This window comes from Azolla caroliniana, unplaced genomic scaffold, assembly GCF_043228905.1.
Source record: "Azolla caroliniana isolate FFs.n. ecotype wild unplaced genomic scaffold, voAzoCaro1.0.p SCAF_3, whole genome shotgun sequence".
Taxonomy (NCBI): domain Eukaryota; kingdom Viridiplantae; phylum Streptophyta; class Polypodiopsida; order Salviniales; family Salviniaceae; genus Azolla; species Azolla caroliniana.
Genome location: NW_028230438.1, coordinates 12,987,445 through 13,006,470, shown reverse-complemented (window position 1 = coordinate 13,006,470; position 19,026 = coordinate 12,987,445). Strand labels below are relative to the sequence as shown.

At 45.9% G+C, this 19,026-nt stretch overlaps 1 protein-coding gene across 1 annotated transcript; it reads left to right on the top strand.

The window, feature by feature from the left end:
- Positions 1 to 355: 355 nt before the first annotated feature.
- On the top strand, positions 356 to 3,963 carry LOC147866259 (pentatricopeptide repeat-containing protein At2g39620-like). Its single transcript, XM_087316627.1, has 2 exons — positions 356 to 516; positions 617 to 3,963. Exon 2 carries the CDS (start codon positions 669 to 671, stop codon positions 3,825 to 3,827), a length of 3,159 nt encoding a protein of 1,052 aa, XP_087172753.1. The 5' UTR covers positions 356 to 516; positions 617 to 668; the 3' UTR covers positions 3,828 to 3,963.
- The last annotated feature ends 15,063 nt before the right edge of the window (positions 3,964 to 19,026 follow it).

The window sequence follows — 19,026 nt, the reverse complement described above, 5'->3', positions numbered from 1 at the left end:
CCCGTTGACCTCTCGCTCCTTTTCGAGAGACTTGGATGGAAATAAAACTAGGCCTTGCACAAAACATTTCCTTTATAGAATATGTTACACCATAACACGTTTGTACACTGTTTTATTTTACTTTTATTTTCGATGATTGGGTACACACCCCGTTATATTGTAAACCAATTGTCTCATGGGCCAATTTTGGTCTTAGAAGACATTAATATATCTTTTTTTCTTTCTTTTGACTGCTTTCCTTTAACCTAACCAACCAACCATAGCATATGATAGAGAGATTGCTGAAATGGCCCAATTACTGTTGAGAAAAAGGGAGTGCATATAATTTGATCTAAAGCGATCGAACATCACACAACCATACCATATGATAGATAGCATGGGGTAGACCAACAAAAACCCAGGCCCATATTTGGGGGGAAATAATGAAGATCTGGATTTTCTCATTGAGAAAGAAGACGCAATACGACATGTCCTGGCTTGGATCCCTCTCAATTCTTCGACTACCAAATGAACTTGGTAAAACATGAAGGAGCTTCTCGCTAATATCTGTTTTTCTGATGATGTGAAACACATATTGTATTCAAGCTATGCTAACATTGCGATCCATTGATTTCAGGCATAAACGAACAATAAAACAGTACGATATATATAAACTAGGTGATGGTAACATGTTGCCCACATTGCAGTTTTATGACAGAATTTCAGTTTTGAAAGCATTAAAATTATGCCAAAAAGAAAACAACATCTCAAAGACAAGATTGATACATGAATATGTTGCAGAGAGAAACATAATTCCAAAGGATGTTTATATTTCCACTACACTGATTACGACATATGCTCGATGTGGCATTTTGAAAGAAGCACGGGAGGTATTCGAGAAGATGCCAGTCCGGAGTGTTGTGTCTTGGAATGCCTTGATTTCTGGTTATGCCCAAAATGGACTTGGTAATGAGGCATTAGAATGCTTCAGAGAGATGGCTGAAGTTGGTGTAACACCAGATTCAATAACATACATAAGCATTTTGAAAGCTTGTGGGATTGTTGGATCTTTAGAAATTGGGGAAGATATAGATGCAACGGTCAGAAACCAGGGGCTCCTTAAGAAAGATGTTGTGCTTGGCACGGCATTGGTGGACATGTATGCCAAGTGCGGTGCGTTGGAGAAAGCAAGAGAAGTGTTTGAACAAATTCAGGTGCGGAATGTTGTCTCCTGGAGTGCCTTAATCGCTGGATATGCCCAACATGGGCTTGGTCATGAAGCAATAAAATGCTTCAAACAGATGCGAGATGCAGGAGTCTCCCCGAATGCAGTAACTTATGCTTGCATTTTGAAATCTTGTGGCATTGTGGGGTGTCTAGAGATTGGGAAAGATATAGATGCCGAGGTGAGGAAGCAAGGATTATTGGAGAAAGATGTTGTGATTGGCACTGCCTTGGTAGACATGTATTCAAAGTGTGGTGCATTGGAAAGAGCACGAGAAGTGTTTGAGCAGCTTCAATTACGGAATGTTGTCTCATGGAATGCACTCATATCTGGATATGTCCAACATGAGCAGGGTGAGGATGCATTGAAATGCTTTAGACAGATGCAGGTTACAGGATTTCATCCAGATGCAGTAACTTATGTTTGTGTTTTGAAGGCTTGTGCCATTGTGAAGGCTCTACATATTGGGGAACAGATACACAACGAAGTGAGAAAGCGAGGGCTATTGCGAAATGATGTTATATTGGGCACTGCCTTGGTGGACATGTATTCCAAATGCAATGCATTACAGAAAGCACAAAATGTATTTGAAAGTCTTCCAGTTCAAAATGTTGTTTCCTGGAATGCTTTGATCACTGGACATGCTCAAAATGGGCTCATTGCAAAAGCATTAGAATGCTTTAGAAAGATGGAAGATGCAGGTGTTTGTCCAAATTCAGTCACCTATATCTGTATCCTGAAAGCTTGTGCCAATTCAGGGTCTTTAGAGATTGGGGAAGGTATACATGCTCAAGTTGAAAAGCAAGGGTTATTGCATAAAGATGTTGTGCTTGGCAATGCATTGGTTGATATGTATTCCAAGTGCGGTGCTTTGGAGAAAGCACGAGAAGTACTGGAACAGCTTCCAGTGCAAAATGTTGTGTCTTGGAGTGCATTAATTGCTGGATATGCACGGAATAGGCTCGGTAATGAAGCTTTGAAATGCTTCAAACAGATGCAAGATTCTGGCGTTCCACCAAATGTGGTAACTTTTGTCTCTCTTCTGAAATGCTGTGCCATGATGGGATGTCTACAGTGTGGGGAAGATATAGATGTTAAGGTCAGGAGAAATGGCTCATTGCAAAACAATGTTGTGCTTGGCAATGCATTGGTAGACATGTATGCGAAGTGTGGTGCATTGGGAAAAGCACAAGAATTATTTGAGCAGCTTCCATTGCAGAATGTTGTTTCCTGGAGTACCCTAGTTATGGGATATGCTCAACATGGGCTAGGAGATGAAGCTTTGAAATGCTTCAGGAAAATGCAAGATGCAGGAATTTGTCCAAATGTAGTAACCTATGTTTCTGTTTTGAAGGCTTGCGGAATTATGGGATGCGTAGAGATTGGGGAAGATATAGAATATGATGTTAGAAGGCAAGGATTATTGCAGAAACACATCATTCTAGCCATTGCATTTGTAGACATGTATTCTAAGTGTGGTGCATTGGAGAAAGCACAAAGAATATTGGAGCAAATTCCAGTTCGGAATGTTGTATCTTGGAATTCCCTAATCAGGGGATATATCCAATATGGACTTGGTAATGAAGCCTTGAAATGCTTTGCGATTATGCACGATGAAGGAGTCCAACCAGATGTGGTAACTTACGTGTGCATGTTGAAAGCTTGTGGTATTGTAGGATCTATAACACTCGGGGAAGATATAGATGCCAAGGTCAGGAAGCAAGGGTTGTTGCAGCAAAATGTCGAGCTTGGCAATGCATTAGTGGATATGTATTGCAAGTGTGGTGTGCTGCAGAAAGCACAAGAAGTATTTGAACAGATGCTGATTAAAAATCTTGTGACTTGGAATATCATAATAACTGGATATGCCCAAAATGGGCTTGGTGATGGAGCATTGCAATGCTTCAAAAAGATGCAAGTTGCTGGGGTCTCTCCAGATGCAATTACTTATGTTAGCCTTTTGAAGGCATGTGGCAGTGTGGGGTCTCTGGTGATTGGGGAAAAAATAAATGCTGAGATTAGAAACCACGGATTATTGTATAATGATTTTTTTCTTGGCACTGCATTGGTAGACATGTACTCCAAGTGTGGTAGACTGGAGAAAGCAAGAGAAGTGTTCGAGGAGCTTCCAGTGCAAAATGTTGTGTCTTGGACTGCCCTTATAGCTGGATATGCTAATTCAGGTCATGCCGATGTGGTTTTACGCCTGTATAGAAGAATGACGATAAATGAATGTATTGTGCCGAATTTGATTACTTTCATTATCTTGCTGAGCGCATGTAGTCATGCTGGTTTAGTGGAGCAAGGAGAAATGTTGTTTAATGAAATGTGTTTTGTGTATGGTCTCTCTCCTCTGCTAGAACATTATACATGTATGGTTGATATGTTTGGCCGTGCAGGACACTTTGGGAAGGCTGAAGTGTTGCTCGATAAGGTTTCACATTTTGGCCATCTGCCATTATTCCTGACAACATTGGGTGCTTGTAGAAAATGGAATAACGTGAAGCTTGGAAAATGGGCATTTGAACAATCATTACGATTGGATGATAATTGTGCTCCTATCTATGTTTGTATGGAAAACATCTATGCAGCAGCTGCAAAACAAGCTGAATTTATTCATTGAGAGGTAAGAATGAAGTATGGAAGTCAACTGGCGTTTTTTAATGGATTGATTCCTGATAGAAATATTCAATGTTTGATAGAACCATCCTCTTGATGTAAGCACACCTTGAATAAAGATGACTCAAATACCAAAATTTCCCTGGCCTCTAAGGGAATTACTAATAGGATTTTCGCATTATGGTGCGAAGTGTGGTGCACTAAAACAGTCCCATCTAAAAATTGACCCCAAAGTGAGTCAGGACGAACCGAGCAGCCCCAAAAGCAGTTGGGACGATCCCAAAGAGCCGTGATCCAAGTTGGGATGGTCCCAAGAAGATGTGAACTAAGTTGGGACAAGCACACGTAGTTCCAACTTGAGATGGGACAGTACTGATCAACGCGCAGTCCCAATTTGAGTTGGGAATCACGAATAGATGAAGTCGCAAAACCCTACTACATGAAAAGCACCCTCTTGGCTTGGGAATTCCAGTGCCAACAACTAGCTCCCAATGGCCATATCTTGACTTATATAAGGACCCCCTCATTTTTTATGGTTCCTGATTTCAGATCTCTACTCTCTCTCATTGTAAGTTGGCACACTCTAGCCTGTCATTATCCTTTGTTTGTCCCAACTTTGGGACTGTTGTAACCTTACCTCTCTCTCTCTCTCTCTCTCTATATATATATATATAAAACTTTTGTCTCCATTCTTGTCTCTCCCAACCATGATTTCCTTGCATTTCAAGACCCCCATATTTTGGGGATACAACACTTCGTATCAGAGCAGAACATGAGCTTGGGAAAAGATGCCATGCTGAAGCGGGAGAAGCTGATCAAGGAAAGAGATAGTGATGAGAAGAGTCGGACAGAATCGGAATAGGAAGTCATGGAGGAACCACCAAAGGGAGCAAATGTGGTGGAGATCGCTTTGGGCAAGTTGGCAAAGATTCTCTTGGAGAAATCGATGGGGGAAAACTCACCAAGTAGGAGCCAAAGAGAAAGGATGGACAAGGAGGATGACTTGGAAAGCTACAAGCCAATACCCTGGAGGGAGTACGTTGGCACGAAGTAGTCCTTGGTGCTAACCAAGTGGATCCGTGATGTGGAGCAAGGTTGTTAGGTAAGTTAGATACGGTACGGATACCATACTTATATAACGTATTAATACGCATATAGTACCTCCTAATTAAAAAATACGTTAAATACGTTTTTGAATATGTTAAATACTTATAAAATATGTATTTTACGTATAGTACATTAAATACTTCTAGAATTTGAAAATTATTTACCTTTCTAAAAAGTATTTGAAATATTGTAAAAAGCATCCATGTTTACACAATTTTGTGATGTACATTTTAGTTCTACATCCTAAAATGCATATAAGACATTTGAACATTTCACATCCTAAAATACTTATAATATGGATGTCGACATTCACATATTCTATAAATCAGTGTAAGTGTGTATCAGGATGTCCTACTTCAAATTGTAATTATTTATGATTATGCCTTCATAGATTGAGGAATCATCTACGATTATCACACTTAGGATACGTTTCTGTCTTCTTTTCTCTCTTTTTCTTCTTCTATCTTCTGTGAATATCACACTCCAAGTCAGGACAAGTTTCTGTCTTCTTTTCTCTCTTTTTCTTCTTCTTCTTCTTCGTCGTCATCTCTTCTGTTCTTCTGTTCTTCCTTCTTTTTGCTTCTTTTCCACTAAAATCTTTTTTTTCTTTTGCTTTTTGTTGGGGTTTTACTTACATTTTTTTTATAAATACGTATTATACCTATTTTTTCAACTGTATGTTAAATACTGTATTAGACAGATGTACATGATATTTGACTGAACAACATTGAGGTATAGTACATACTATACAAATTATGAGGTACTATACGTATTTAAACGTTAAATACATGTACGTAAACAACCATGATGTCGAGTGCTTCTTAGAGCAAAATCGAGTGAAGCAAAGAGCGTGGGCAAAGGTAGTGATTTGATATGTCAAAGGTGATGCCTATAATTGGTTCGTTTTGGGAGTAGAAAGAACCGTTTGACGATTGGGAGGATTTCAAACAACGAATAAGGGAGTATTTCATTCCTTGGAATGAACCACTAAATTAAGAGACGAATGGAGAAATTTAACTCAAGAGTCGGGAAGACTCAAGAGTTCCATTTCTAAGTATAGAGAACTTATGCTTCAAATAACTGATTGTGACTATGGAGGTTGTGGAGACTTAGTCTCGAGCCAGCTACAACTCACTTGTTATGTGAAGAAATGTTCAGCGGACAAGTTGAATCGAATCCACATCGATTGAATAAGCCGGAGACGGATTGGTATCCGAAATGGAGAACCGGATAGGTATCCGGATCGGTATTTGGAACCAAGAGCCGCATCAAATTGTAACCGGTAGGCCATTAGAGGCCGAACTCACTGTTGTACATTCTAGCATAGTGATAGTTTGCAGCCTGTGGGCTGCCGTGGTTTTTCCCTAGTTTGGGTTTCCATGTAAACATCCTGTGTACTTTTCTCTCCTTTTGCGTCGTGCATTTACTTCCCTTTTTTTCTGTGTATGAAAAGAATCTCGGTTGTGGCCGAGTGTTGTGCATAAGGAACGTTGTAGTTCACGACAGGGATTGAATCAAGACCAAGGGGGCATGAGAAGGCTAATGAAGGAGGCCGAAGCACGACATGTCGAAGCCGTCCACTACTCGGCGTCGGTTGGGATCCGAGTGGGGAAAGAGGTGAGGAGGCAAGAGGAGAAAGATTTTGACTTTTGGCTATCAATCCTTGGAAGCCTCTCTAAGGGGGAGTTCAAAAGAGAAGAAGCGGACGAAGCGGAAAGAAGGATTCAAGAAGCAACCGGGTGGAAGGATCCGGTGGAAGAAAAGACAGGCTTAGTAGAAGCCGCTTGCCAAAACTACGAAGTAATGGTAGAAGAGAAGAAGGTAGGAAATGACGAGAGAGCCGGTCCATCAAGGAAATACGACGCTTGAGGTGCACGAAGAAGGGAAGAGCCCAACCAGTCTCAAGCACGTGATGAGAGATGGAAAGAGAAGGGGAACCCCCCCAACTTCAAGCTTTGCTCGGAGATCGAACAAGCAACGGACTTGAAGAAGGTAGTGGAGGAGAGGATCCTCGATAGTCGCGTAGAGTTTACTCTGCAAGAGGTCCTCGGAATTGCCAAGAAAGAATTCCACGAGGTCATCATCGACCTAATGAAGAGGAAGTGGCTCTCAACAGAGCAAGAAGTGGCAAAACCCGCAATTGTAAATGCATTGTCAACTGAGGTCCCCGAGGAAGACGAAGACTATGCGGACAGTCACTACACGAGGCCGCATTGGTTGAGAGCGACAACGGAGACGCCTGTACGGGTCGGAGATGTAAAACAACCGGTGGTAGCATTGATCGACCATGGCTCTGAGATCAACCTTATGTGCATGGAATTTTATAAAAAGGGAAAGTGGCCGATCAACCCGAAGCACGGGTGGAAGATTAGAGCAGCGACCTGAGCAACCGAGGAGCTATACGAGGCTTGCCCGAATGTACGTGTGAAGGTGGGGGACGTAGAAATAGATCAACATTTCTTTGTTCAAGAGACGTCCTGGGACCCAGTCATCTTGGGTGAACCATACATCACGGCGGCTCGCATGGAGACGAAGATGCTAGACAACAGGTTGGCATATGCGAGGGTCAAGAGCCAAGATGGGAAGCATTCGGTCCAATTCCTTACAGTGAGGCCCAACCATGAGCGCAATCGAGCCTCCCTCAAAGGGGATAACTGAGAGGATTTTTGAATCGGGCTATTAAAGAGTGGGGCCACAATAGCCTGAGGCAAACTAAGACCCTAAACCCTTGTAAAACTATTAAATGTAATAGGAAACAATTTTGGTTCTCCGAAAATGGAGCTTGTAAAATTACTAGTTTAAGTGATAGAGATAAGTCTAGGGCCAAGAGATACGAAAGGTATCTCAAACAATGTAATTTATTGGGGGAAGATGACACCATAAGCGGCGCCATGGAGGCGGTCTCGTTTGACGACACTCTCAGAGAGATGGAGAGGGTAGTAGTTTCGGGCCTCAATAAAGACAAGGTAATTCCAGTCAACTCAGTTGACATGTACACCGCCATCGAAGAGCTTGGGCGGTTGATTGCGGAAGCGAGGACGGTCAAGGTGCAAACAAAGTACAAGACCGTGGACAAGAAGGTGAAGCCTGTGGCTGCCCTTTGCCTAACGATAGTTTGGATCAGATAAAGGGGGTAGCGGCTGATCCTAGGTTGCGGGACCCACGAGGCATAGTGCACTAGTTCACCGACGAGACGCGACAGAAGCTCCGGGTTGGTGGGGGTGGCTTCCTATTGCCTAGGGAGGAGGAAAGATTTAGAAGGATGATCGAAAGCCACGGAAGGGCTTTCGCCTTCTCGTCGGGTGAGATAGGGTGTGTAAACCCTAAGATCATGGAGCCAATGGTGATCTTTACGGTGCCGCATGTACCGTGGAACATCAAGCCAATCCTCGTTCCGAGAGCTCACATCCCGAAGTTGATTGAGCTACTCAAGGAAAAGATCGAGATGGGTATCCTCGATCCATCAATCGCCCCATACTCGAATTAATGGTTCACTGTGCCAAAGAAGAACGACACATTACGCTTCATCCAAGACCTACAACCTGTTAATCAAGTGACAATTCGAAATGCCGGGGTCGGACCAAGCGTTGACGAATTCGCCGAGGCCTTCGCTGGAAGGTCTATTTATTCGATCGGTGATCTATTCTCGGGGTATGATCAATTCCAACTAGCTGTGGAGAGTAGGGACATCACGACGATGCAGACCCCGATCGGCCTAGTGCGAATGTGTACCTTGCCACAAGGAGGCACTAACTCTATAGCCCACATGGTAAATGCAATGAACAAGGTATTGAGAGATTGCATCCCCGACATCACCATGCCGTTCCTTGATGACATCCCCATAAAAGGGTGCTTTGAAGCGGAGAAAGATGAAACCTTGGACGAGTATGGGTGCAGACGTTTTGTGGCATATCACATCTTGATTGCAAGAAGGTTCTACAAATACTCGAAGATGCACGCTTGACCTTCTCAGGTGAGAAATCGGCATTCAGCCAACCGGAGATCCTTGTGGTGGGACACTTGTGCAGGGCGTACGGACGGAAGCCGTCCCTGGCAAAGGTGGACACCATCACAGATATGAGGGAAGAATGTAAATCGCAAACAGAGGTGAGGCGATTTCTTGGTGCTTGTGCATTCTACCACATCTGGATCCCGCACTATGCTCACCTAACCGAGCCCTTGTATGGGCTACTTAAGAAGGGGCGGAAGTTCAAGTGGGAGGAAGAGCACACAGAGGCAATGAAGAGGCTCAAAGGAATGTTGGTAGCGGCACTAGCTTTACAAAAAGCCGTATACAAGGAAGGGGTGCCCATCTACATGACGGTAGATACGAGTCCAACAGGGATCGGATGGGTCATCAACCAAGAAGGAGAGGATGGTACAAGCTATGCCATCCGGTTCAGAGCCAGGGTCTTAAGCGAGCGACAATGAGGATACGCCCATGTAAAACATGAGCTTTGGGGTATTGTGTCCTCAGTGAAGGCGGATAAAGATTACCTAATCGGGTCAGAGGTGGTAATAGAGACGGATTGCCTTCCAATCCTAGGGATGGTTTCGGGGTGTGCAACACCTGACCTAGCTATGCTAAGATGGATTGCTTACATCAAATCAATGAACCCGGAGATTCACCACATTTCAGGGAAGAACAATGTCATGGTAGATATGCTATCGAGGGCAAGGTTCGAGGGCGAAAGCGACATGGTGTCTGAAGATGAGGATGTCGCTCTTGACTTCTTTAAGACGGCCCAAGTGTCTATAGATGATCAAGATGTGCGAGTACTCCACGCCTTCAACGAAAGTGAATACGAAGGGGAGTGGCTACACATTGGCAAGGTCTTAAGCTCAATGACGGTGGATAGTTCATGGTCGAAGCAGGAAGCACAGAGGGTTCGAAAGAAAGCGTACAAGTACTTCCTACAAGGGGGATTCCTTTGGAGTCACCCGAAGAGAAGGACGGGGACGCCACAACGAGTGGTCATAAAGGAAGAGGACCAGACAACATTGGTGTCTGAATTCGACGAGAGTCCTTGGGCGGGCCATAGAGGAACGTGGGCAACATTCGAGAAGTTAAAGGAGAAGTATTGGTGGCCGGGAATGTATAAGGATGTCGCCCATTTCGTGGGGACGTGTGAAAGTTGCCAGATACACTCCAACATACGCCATAGGGACGAGTTGCACCCGACCTACCCACTCACCATACACTTCAAATGGATGGTGGATTTGGTTTCGATGCCGATGGGAGTGGGCCAAATGAAATATTTGGTGCTAGCAAGAGAAGACCTAACAAACCAAGTAGAAGGGTGAGCCTTAGCAAACAAAACGACGGCGGGGGTGTGTAAATTCTTACTCGAGGATGTCATCTGTCGGTATGGATGTGTGGGAAAGATAGTGGCCGATAGAGGAGAGCTGAACGCTCACGAAGCTATAGAGCTCTTTGACCGACTTGGAGTGAAGCTCTCTCTCACGACCGCTTATAACCCGGAGGCTAATGGAAAGATAGAACGCGGACACGGGCCTATCGTGAAAGCCATTGTACGAGCTTGTGATGGGCGAGTCGGGAATTGTCCTCGGTTACTACCTTATGCCTTGTGGGCCGATAGAACAACTCATAGCTCAGTTATAGGTTTCATGCCAGCTGAACTCATGTACGGACAAAAGCCGGTGATGCCCATTGAAGACACGATCGCTTCATGGGTAGCGATGCTGTGGGAAAACGAGATGAGTCGAGAAGAGCTTCTAGCCGCAAGGATAAGGCAACTTGAGAGAAGACCCGAAGACTTGGAGTTGGCAAAGGAGAGGTTAGAAGCGGCTAGGCTAAGTAACAAAGCCTGATTCGTCAAGACAACCGACTACGCCCTCGGAAGATCAAAGAAGGAGACTAGGTGATTGTATATGATAGTAGTCTTGACAATCAACATAGCTCGATGTGGAAATTCGCATAGCGATGGTTCGAGCAGTACGTGGTAACGAGGGAAAATGATAATGCTACCTACTACCTCGCTGAACTCGATGGGACTAAGCTGGCAGTACCAATAGCCGAGAAGCAGGTCAAAATCTTCAAAAAGTGACACGACAAAGAGCCAAACCTTGATGACCTTGACGAAGATAAAGTCGAGCAAACAACAAGCCACAGGGTCAATGAGGAGGAGGAAATGAACTATTAACCACCCTCAACCCGCCATTCTTGGCACATACCGGAGGATGTGCGGTTTGGTGGGGGTGGATGTCGTGATGTGGCGTGCTTGAGGGTGGAAAAAACCGGCGAAAGGGGGGGTAAAAAATGTGCATGTGCAATGTGTGTGCACACAAAAGCGATTAATTATGCATATGCAAAATAAAAAAAAAGAAAAGAAAGGGTGAAAAGGAGGTATAGAAGCTCGTACAAAAAGTAAGAGAGAGGAGAGATAAAAGGTAGAGGGGAGACAGGCTATAAATTTATAGAGCTAGAATTATATATTGAATAAGAGAGAGTTAGTGGGCTAGTGGATAGTCACATTGACTACAAGCTAGAGGTGCACGGTTCCAATCTAGTCTTAGAGTGTAGCGTGATTTAAGGACTTTTATTCCTTTTTCATTGAAGACTAATTTGGCGACCCCCCCTTCTTTTTTTCCTATAAAAGGAGTTCGAGGGGGGCTCATTCGGGAGGACGTTTTGGGAGGAGGAGACTATCGCCAATTTTCCTTCGAAGCTCTTCATCTCCTTATTCACCACTTCTCTTCCTCTCATACCCGTTCATCCCCCCATCGCCACGTGCTTGTCTTATTCGTGTCGGCACTCGAAGTGCTCGTGAGCCCAAGCTTCATTGGTTCGACATTGTTCCGCCCCGTTCGTCGTTACGAGCCCGTGTGCTCGCCGTTCGGGTGGTCGTGGTTCATTGGGATTGGCATTTTGGTGGTGCTCGTGTGTTCATCTTCGCCGTGTTCGGTTTTGCCTTGTCTCAGCGTGATTTAAGGACTTTTATTCCTTTTTCATTGAAGACTAATTTGGAGACCCCCCCTTCTTTTTTTCCTATAAAAGGAGGTCGAGGGGGGCTCATTCGGGAGGACGTTTTGGGAGGAGGAGACTATCGCCAATTTTCCTTCGAAGCTCTTCATCTCCTTATTCACCACTTCTCTTCATCTCATACCCGTTCATCCCCCCATCGCCACGTGCTCGTCTTATTCGTGTCGGCACTCGAAGTGCTCGTGAGCCCAAGCTTCATTGGTTCGACATTGCTCCGCCCCGTTCGTTGTTGCGAGCCCGTGTGCTCGCCATTCGGGTGGTCGTGGTTCGTTGGGATTGGCATTTTGGTGGTGCTCGTGTGTTCATCTTCGCCGTGTTCGGTTTTGCCTTGTCTCTAAGGGCATTTAATATTTATGTTTTGATTTAGCTTGTGGTTAAGTATAAGTTGCCATTGTAAACAAAACCCTATTTTATAAAGGGTCCTCTTGCGTTAGAATCGAAGACGTATTTATCTCTTTGGTCAATATCATTCGTGTTTCTTTCTCTCCTTCTTTCTTTATTCGTGTCTTTCTTGTACATTCGGCCGTCTTGTGACGAGGGGACCGTTCGGGCTTGCCCATGCACCTCTCCTCCTCATAAAGGCGTACGAGCATTTGTATGTGTGTTTGTGTCTTCCTTGTACGTTCGGCCGTCTTGTGACGAGGGGACCGTTCGGGCTTGCCCATGCACCTCTCCTCCTCATAAAGGCGTACGAGCATTTGTATGTGTGTTTGTGTCTTCCTTGTACGTTCGGCCGTCTTGTGACGAGGGGACCATTCGGGCTTGCCCATGTACCTCTCCTCCTCATAAAGGCATACGAGCATTTTGAGTGTGTGTTTGTGTCTTCCTTGTACGTTCGGCCGTCTTGTGACGAGGGGACTGTTCGGGCTTGCCCATGCACCTCTCCTCCTCATAAAGGCGTACGAGCATTTGTGTGTGTGTTTGTGTCTTCCTTGTACGTTCGGCCGTCTTGTGACGAGGGGACCGTTCGGGCATGCCCATGCACCTCTCCTCCTCATAAAGGCGTATGAGCATTTGTGTGTGTGTTTGTGTCTTCCTCGTACATTCGGCCGTCTTGTGACGAGGGGAACATTTGGGCTTGCCCATGCACCTGTCCTCCTCAGAAAGGCATACGAGCATTTTGTGCATGTGTTTTGTGTCTTCCTCGTACGTTCGACGTCTTGTGACGAGGGAGCATTCGGGCGCGCCCATGCACCTCTCCTCCTCATAAAGACGTACAGACATTCGTGTTTGTGTTATCGTCCCCCTTGTGTGTTCATGTTACGTGCTCATCTTGCTTGTACCCGTTTGGTCACTTGGCTCGTACGGTGATCTCGGAAGGTCGACGAGTCGTGATCAACGAGAGCCACTGGCCTCACAAAACAAAGGGCAACGAGACCTTGCTCAGGAAGGGGTCGGGAAGTAGTATTGTCGTAAAGCAAACCTCGGGTCTTCTCTATCCCTTGAGTACACCCTAGTTGTAAAAAGTACCGTGCGGAAGCAAGTATGAAGACCGAACAGAAGGAAGAAAACTCAGGTTTAATGGAGAGCTTGAGCTTACGCAGTATACGCGGGAGAGACAGAAAGAGAGAGAGTGAGAGAGAGGGAACACAAGAAGTATATTCAACACTCTATTTTCGACTCTTATACATATGTGTGTTCAGTGAACACTTTTATACAAGTCCAAGAAGGACTAACAGAAGTACTGATAGTACTTCAATGCTCATTGAGAGCTCCTACACTAACTCCCAAACATATTCCTCACGGAATATCTTTCCTAACGGCCTCCCGGTTTACGCACCGATCCGGCCCTACCTACGCACCGGTCTGCGTACCGGTTTAGGCACTCGGCCTAACCGATCGGTCCAACTGATCCGGTCCTCGGCTTCTTCAGCCGATCTGGACGATGTTGAGCTTGTCTCTCAACACTAGTTCGAGACCCCCGTGGTCCCGCCCAAGTAACACACGTGCGCGAAACTTCGCGACAGTGCGTTGGATCATCTTTATTTCCGCGTGCTCCTGGACCATAGGAGCGGCAACGGCTACTTGGGCGCGCACGAGGATATCCAACTCATATGTTGTGCCCAGTCGAAGTAGTGCTCTAAACTCGTATGCCTCTACGGGGAGGTCTTTGTAACCGAGGACTTCGTCCTTTGATATCTGCGTGGTTTTTCCATGCTCGATCCTACCTACTTGGAGCCATGACTCTACTGGTACCATGGTCGTGGAGGTCAGGCTAGCCTCCTTTGATTTCTAATGTTGGGTCCCGTCAGTTTTTGTAGTCCACTCGTGATTGATGCATCGTTTCATTTTCGGCAGATCCTGTGAGTCTAGGGCTTGTGGTGTTGGCTCCTCGGCTTGTTTCCTCTTTTGTTGCCATATGCCCGAGGGTTGCTAGTTTGTGGGGCGTGGGCTTGGTTGTGGAGAGGGCATCGATGTCCTTGGTGTCTTTTGTCGTATGGTGACATCCTCAGTGATGGGCTCCTTGGCCTCCTCCCATTCGACACGGGTCACTAGTAACACCCGTTGCTTCTGTGTTTTTGGTGGGGGTAGTGCCGAGCTGGGAGTAGGATTCCGAACGACCGAGGGAGGTGGAGAGGGCGAGGGGTCTTCCCATTCTTCTTGGGTTAACGCCAAAATCTTCTCCCGTTGTTTCCGTGGTGATGGTGGAGAGGTAAGGATGCGACGAGGGGAAAACGAAGGAGGTGGGTAGAGGACTGTTAGGTAATGATTCATCATAGGTAGCAATCACTTACCAGATTGAAAAGACTCCGGTGCTGCCCGGACTCCTTCACCGGTGATGATTCCCCAATCGATTTTGTCGCCTTCGTATGCTCTAATGATGATGGCAACCTTATTATGTGGCATACTCGTGGGATTTGTATCCATCAAAATTCGGGCGATCTCCCCAAAAGACTTGTTTGGTCCTCCGTAAGTGCAGTAAGCTTTTCCCGACATTGAATACATCCCAAAGTATTCCTTGAGGGTCGTGTGAGGAGGAATCTCGACCTCATGTTCTTCGCCTCGTGTAAGGTCCAAAGCAGCGTGAATCATGTTGTTGGTTACTGTGTCAGGGTGGATTCTGCGTGCTATTGCTTGGGCGTTAGGGTGCGGTGGGGCGTCGATGACCCATAAGTAGCCGCCCAATCCTCGTTGTTGTTGCCAAGAACGGGTTTCCTACAATGCTGAGAGAGGCATGGTGGACTCGAAGGTTTGTTGATAGGGAGCGTAGGGGGAAGCGATGAGATGAGGGCGAGACAGAGAGATGGAAGAAGATTGATGAGGAGGAAACTGTTGTTTTGTGTAGGGGCTACGAGGGCGAGAGAAGGCCTGTTTGCGGGAGCGATGAGAACGAGAGAGAGCTTGGGAGCTTGAAGGCTGTGAAGGCAAGAAGGATTTTGTGTGAGTGGGCGCATTGTGTGTGGGGTAGTTTCTTTTATGTGACCGCCTAGGGTTTTGTGTAGGGAGAAGATCCTTTAGATTGTTTGTTGTGGCTGCCATAATAAGGTATTATGGCCACGCGTCACAGGAGTGCTATGCCTGGTGTGCATGTTCCTTAAATATTCTACTTTAATGTGAAGGTGACTAGTTTGTGCACCTAAGAAAATGTTGTGATTTGGGGTGATTTGTTAGGTAGTTTAGGTAAGGCTAAATTAAATGCTAAAACTATTCCTAATATATAAGTTTGGTGGGTAGGTCATTATTTTACCGATGGGGGCACATGGCCTCCTTCGTGGCGTCGTCCGTGAACTAGTTTGTGCCATGAGACTTAACAAAGGGATTATCTCGGGTATTCCCTTGGTAAGGTCGAAGTCGGAATTCATTTACCTAGCGTTTCACGATGTCTCCGGCAAGTGTGCCGAGTTGGAATGTGCCGTTAAACTCGTCAATTATCTAGAAGGTGCTTGTCCATCGAAATCGTAATTTCCCTGGCATAGCACCGAGTCGTGTTTGGAAGACCAATACCAGTTTGCCGATGGTAAGTGCTTTCTCCGTACCTTTCTGGTGACAATCGACAAAGGCTTTGCGTTGTCGTTGACGTTGTTCTAGTTGAGCCATGCTGGCCACTCGATGTTCGCCAAGTTCCAGGAGTTGTTCGAGCCGATATTGCTCTGATTGGGCCTCGGGTAGCCTTTCCTTAACTTGTACTCGGAACTTGGAACTTGATCGGCATGACTGCTTCCAAACCAAAGGACATCTGAAAGGGTGTAGATTGAATGCTAGTTGTTGAGAATCAAGCTCAACTTGGTCTAGTGTGTGAACTCACCTTGAGAGTGAAGAGACACTCCAACGGTCAAGAGTCACCATTATGTCACCACTTTGTATTCTAGCATTTAGTATAAGTCATAGAATCATATTCTATGACACATAACTTATGAGCTTTCACATTCCCCATGCTCCATGAGGCTTGTAGTTAATGAAGAGAGAGGGTGACTACATAAAGCACCCTCCTCCCACCTTGTATAATGTTAAGTCTTTCTCCTTTGTCAATATACTTTTACCTTGCGTATTCTCGGGTTTTCACTCTCTCTCTCTCTCTCTCTCTCTTACACACACACACACATAACTCACATCTCTTCCGCTTCACAAGAATCCATCTCTTGATTCTTTACATGGTATCAGAGCAATTTGGTAGCTCGATCAAGCCCATTTGCCTCATCGTGATTGTGTGTTGTTCTCTACGTCGACGACCAAGAATCGGCTCATAGCTATCGTAGCTTCGCTACATAGCTCGCATTCGAAGAGAGAAGAAGAAGAAGAAGAATTGACATAATGAATACTCAAATGGGGAGAGCTCTCCCTACCGAGAAGTTGGATCGAAACAACTTCGCATCTTGGGAGTACGAGATGCACCAATACCTTGCCGGACAAGGCTATTGGAGCTACATCAAAGGAGTGCATGAAGACCGACCCGCCGAAGCGGCTCCCGGATACGCAACATGGGAGCAAGCCGCAAGCTGCGTGATGTATTGTTTGGCAACATGTGTTCATGACCACATGCTCGGTTACATTCAAGAAGCCAAGACGCCGAAGGAAGCCTGGGAAAATCTACGAAAGATTTTCGCCGCCAACACGACTGTGAGGAAGCTTCAACTCCGCCAAGAGTTGAACAACATTCAACAAAGGGATATGTCCATCACGACATACACCTTGAAGATCAAGGAGCTTTGTGACTCGCTCGGCTCAATAAGCGTAAGTATAGATGATGATGAGATGGTGCAAATATGCCTCGGTGGCCTCGCACCACGGTTCGGCGCGATGCGAACCGCCGTTCTAGCACGAGAGAAATCTCCCTCCTTCGAGCTCCAATCAATGTTATTGGTCGAAGAAAACCACGTGCGTACAAGGAGCAATGAGTCGGAAGGACACATGCTCTACACGCACTCTAATGGAGGAAGAGGACGCGGACGAGCGAGAGGCCGATTCGGCCAAGGACAAGGCGGACAAGGTCCGACCTACGACAACAACTCCCAATTTCGGCCGCAAAACGGAGGCCAACGAGGAACCTTCGCAAGAAAGGGGAGCTTCCACTCTGGCCCGAGCCGTCAAAACGCAACGGAATGAGAATATTGTGGAAAGCTTGGCCACCACGAAGAAGAGTGCCGAAAGAAGATGCGTGAATCGGCTTCCACAAGCCGACAACTCACAAATTACACAAACAACTCCGACTACGAAGATCGTGGCGGAATGTATGCACACAACTCCGACCGTGGTGAAATGTATGGGCACAACTCCGATTACGAAGATTGTGGCAGAATGTATGCGCACAATTCCGACCGTGGCAGAATGTTCATGATGAAACATAGAGCAAACTCTATGTCGGCCACTATCTCAACTAGTGTGTCCGGTCCGGAAGATGTATCGTTCGTCGATTCCGGTGCCTCGAACCATATGACATTGCATCAAGAATGGTTCCGAGAACTTCGAGAGCCCGACCGACCCGGCTATGTCAAAACCAGAGACGACACTACGTACCCAATTCGGCACATTGGCAATGTTCCGTTCGGAAAAGAAGGTAAGCAAAATTACATTAAAAATGTCTTGCATGTACCGACCATTACGAAGAATTTGGTCTTTGTCGGCCAAATTGTAGAGCAAGGGATGCAAGTTCGATTTAATCAAGGCGGTTGCTTCATCGAAAAAGAGGGCTGACTCATCGCACACGGACGAAGAGAGGGCTGGATGTTCATTCTCGATTCACGTGAGATGAAATCCGCCATGTTCGCGAAAAACACGAAAGCTGACTCCAACGTAGAGCTATGGCACAAGTGAATCGGCCACATCAATCTCAACAAACTCAAAGCAATGAAATCGAAAGGAGTCATCATCGGACTCCCAACATTCAAAGAGAAGGAGATTGAAGGTGTATGCGAAGTGTGCCAATTCGGCAAGCAACACCGCCACCCATTCCCAAAAGAGCGGAACGTGAGCAAAGGTCTACTCGACGTAGTCCATTCCGACGTATGGGAGCCGGTGCAGACGGCTACATTCGGTGGATGCCGATATTATGTGCTCTTCATCGACGACTTCTCTAGGCACACTTGGATCTACCCGATGCAGCAAAAGAGTGAAGTGTTCAGACACTTCCAAAATTTCAAGAATGAAGTCGAGAAAGCCACGGGCCGACATGTATGATGCCTTCGATCGGATGGCGGCAAGGAGTACTTCTTGGACGATTTCACGGCGTACCTCCGAAAGGAAGGAATTCGACGAGAATTCACTTGCCGACACACTCCGCAACAAAATGGAGTAGCCGAGCGCAAAAATCGGCACATCCTCGAAGTAGCACGGGCCATGATGAACGAGAAGCATATGCCCAAGTCATATTGGGCCGAAGCTGCAAATACGGCCGTCTACCTAATGAACCGGTGCACAACATCTGGCATGCACGAGGTCACTCCGCACGAAAAATACTTCGGAAGGAAGCCGGATTTATCACACATCCAGATATTCGGCATGATAGCGTACGTGCACATCCCCGACAAGAAGCGTCAGAAGCTTGACCCGAAGTCGGAGAAATGTATCCTCGTAGGATACTCATTGGAGCAAAAGGGGTACAGGTGCTACAACCTCTCAACTCGAAAATCTCGAGTAAGTTAAGACGTCGTTTTTG

What these genes read in the sequence shown, in the direction of transcription:
- LOC147866259 (XM_087316627.1), top strand. Translation starts at nt 669, where the DNA reads ATGTTGCCCACATTGCAGTTTTATGACAGAATTTCAGTTTTGAAAGCA.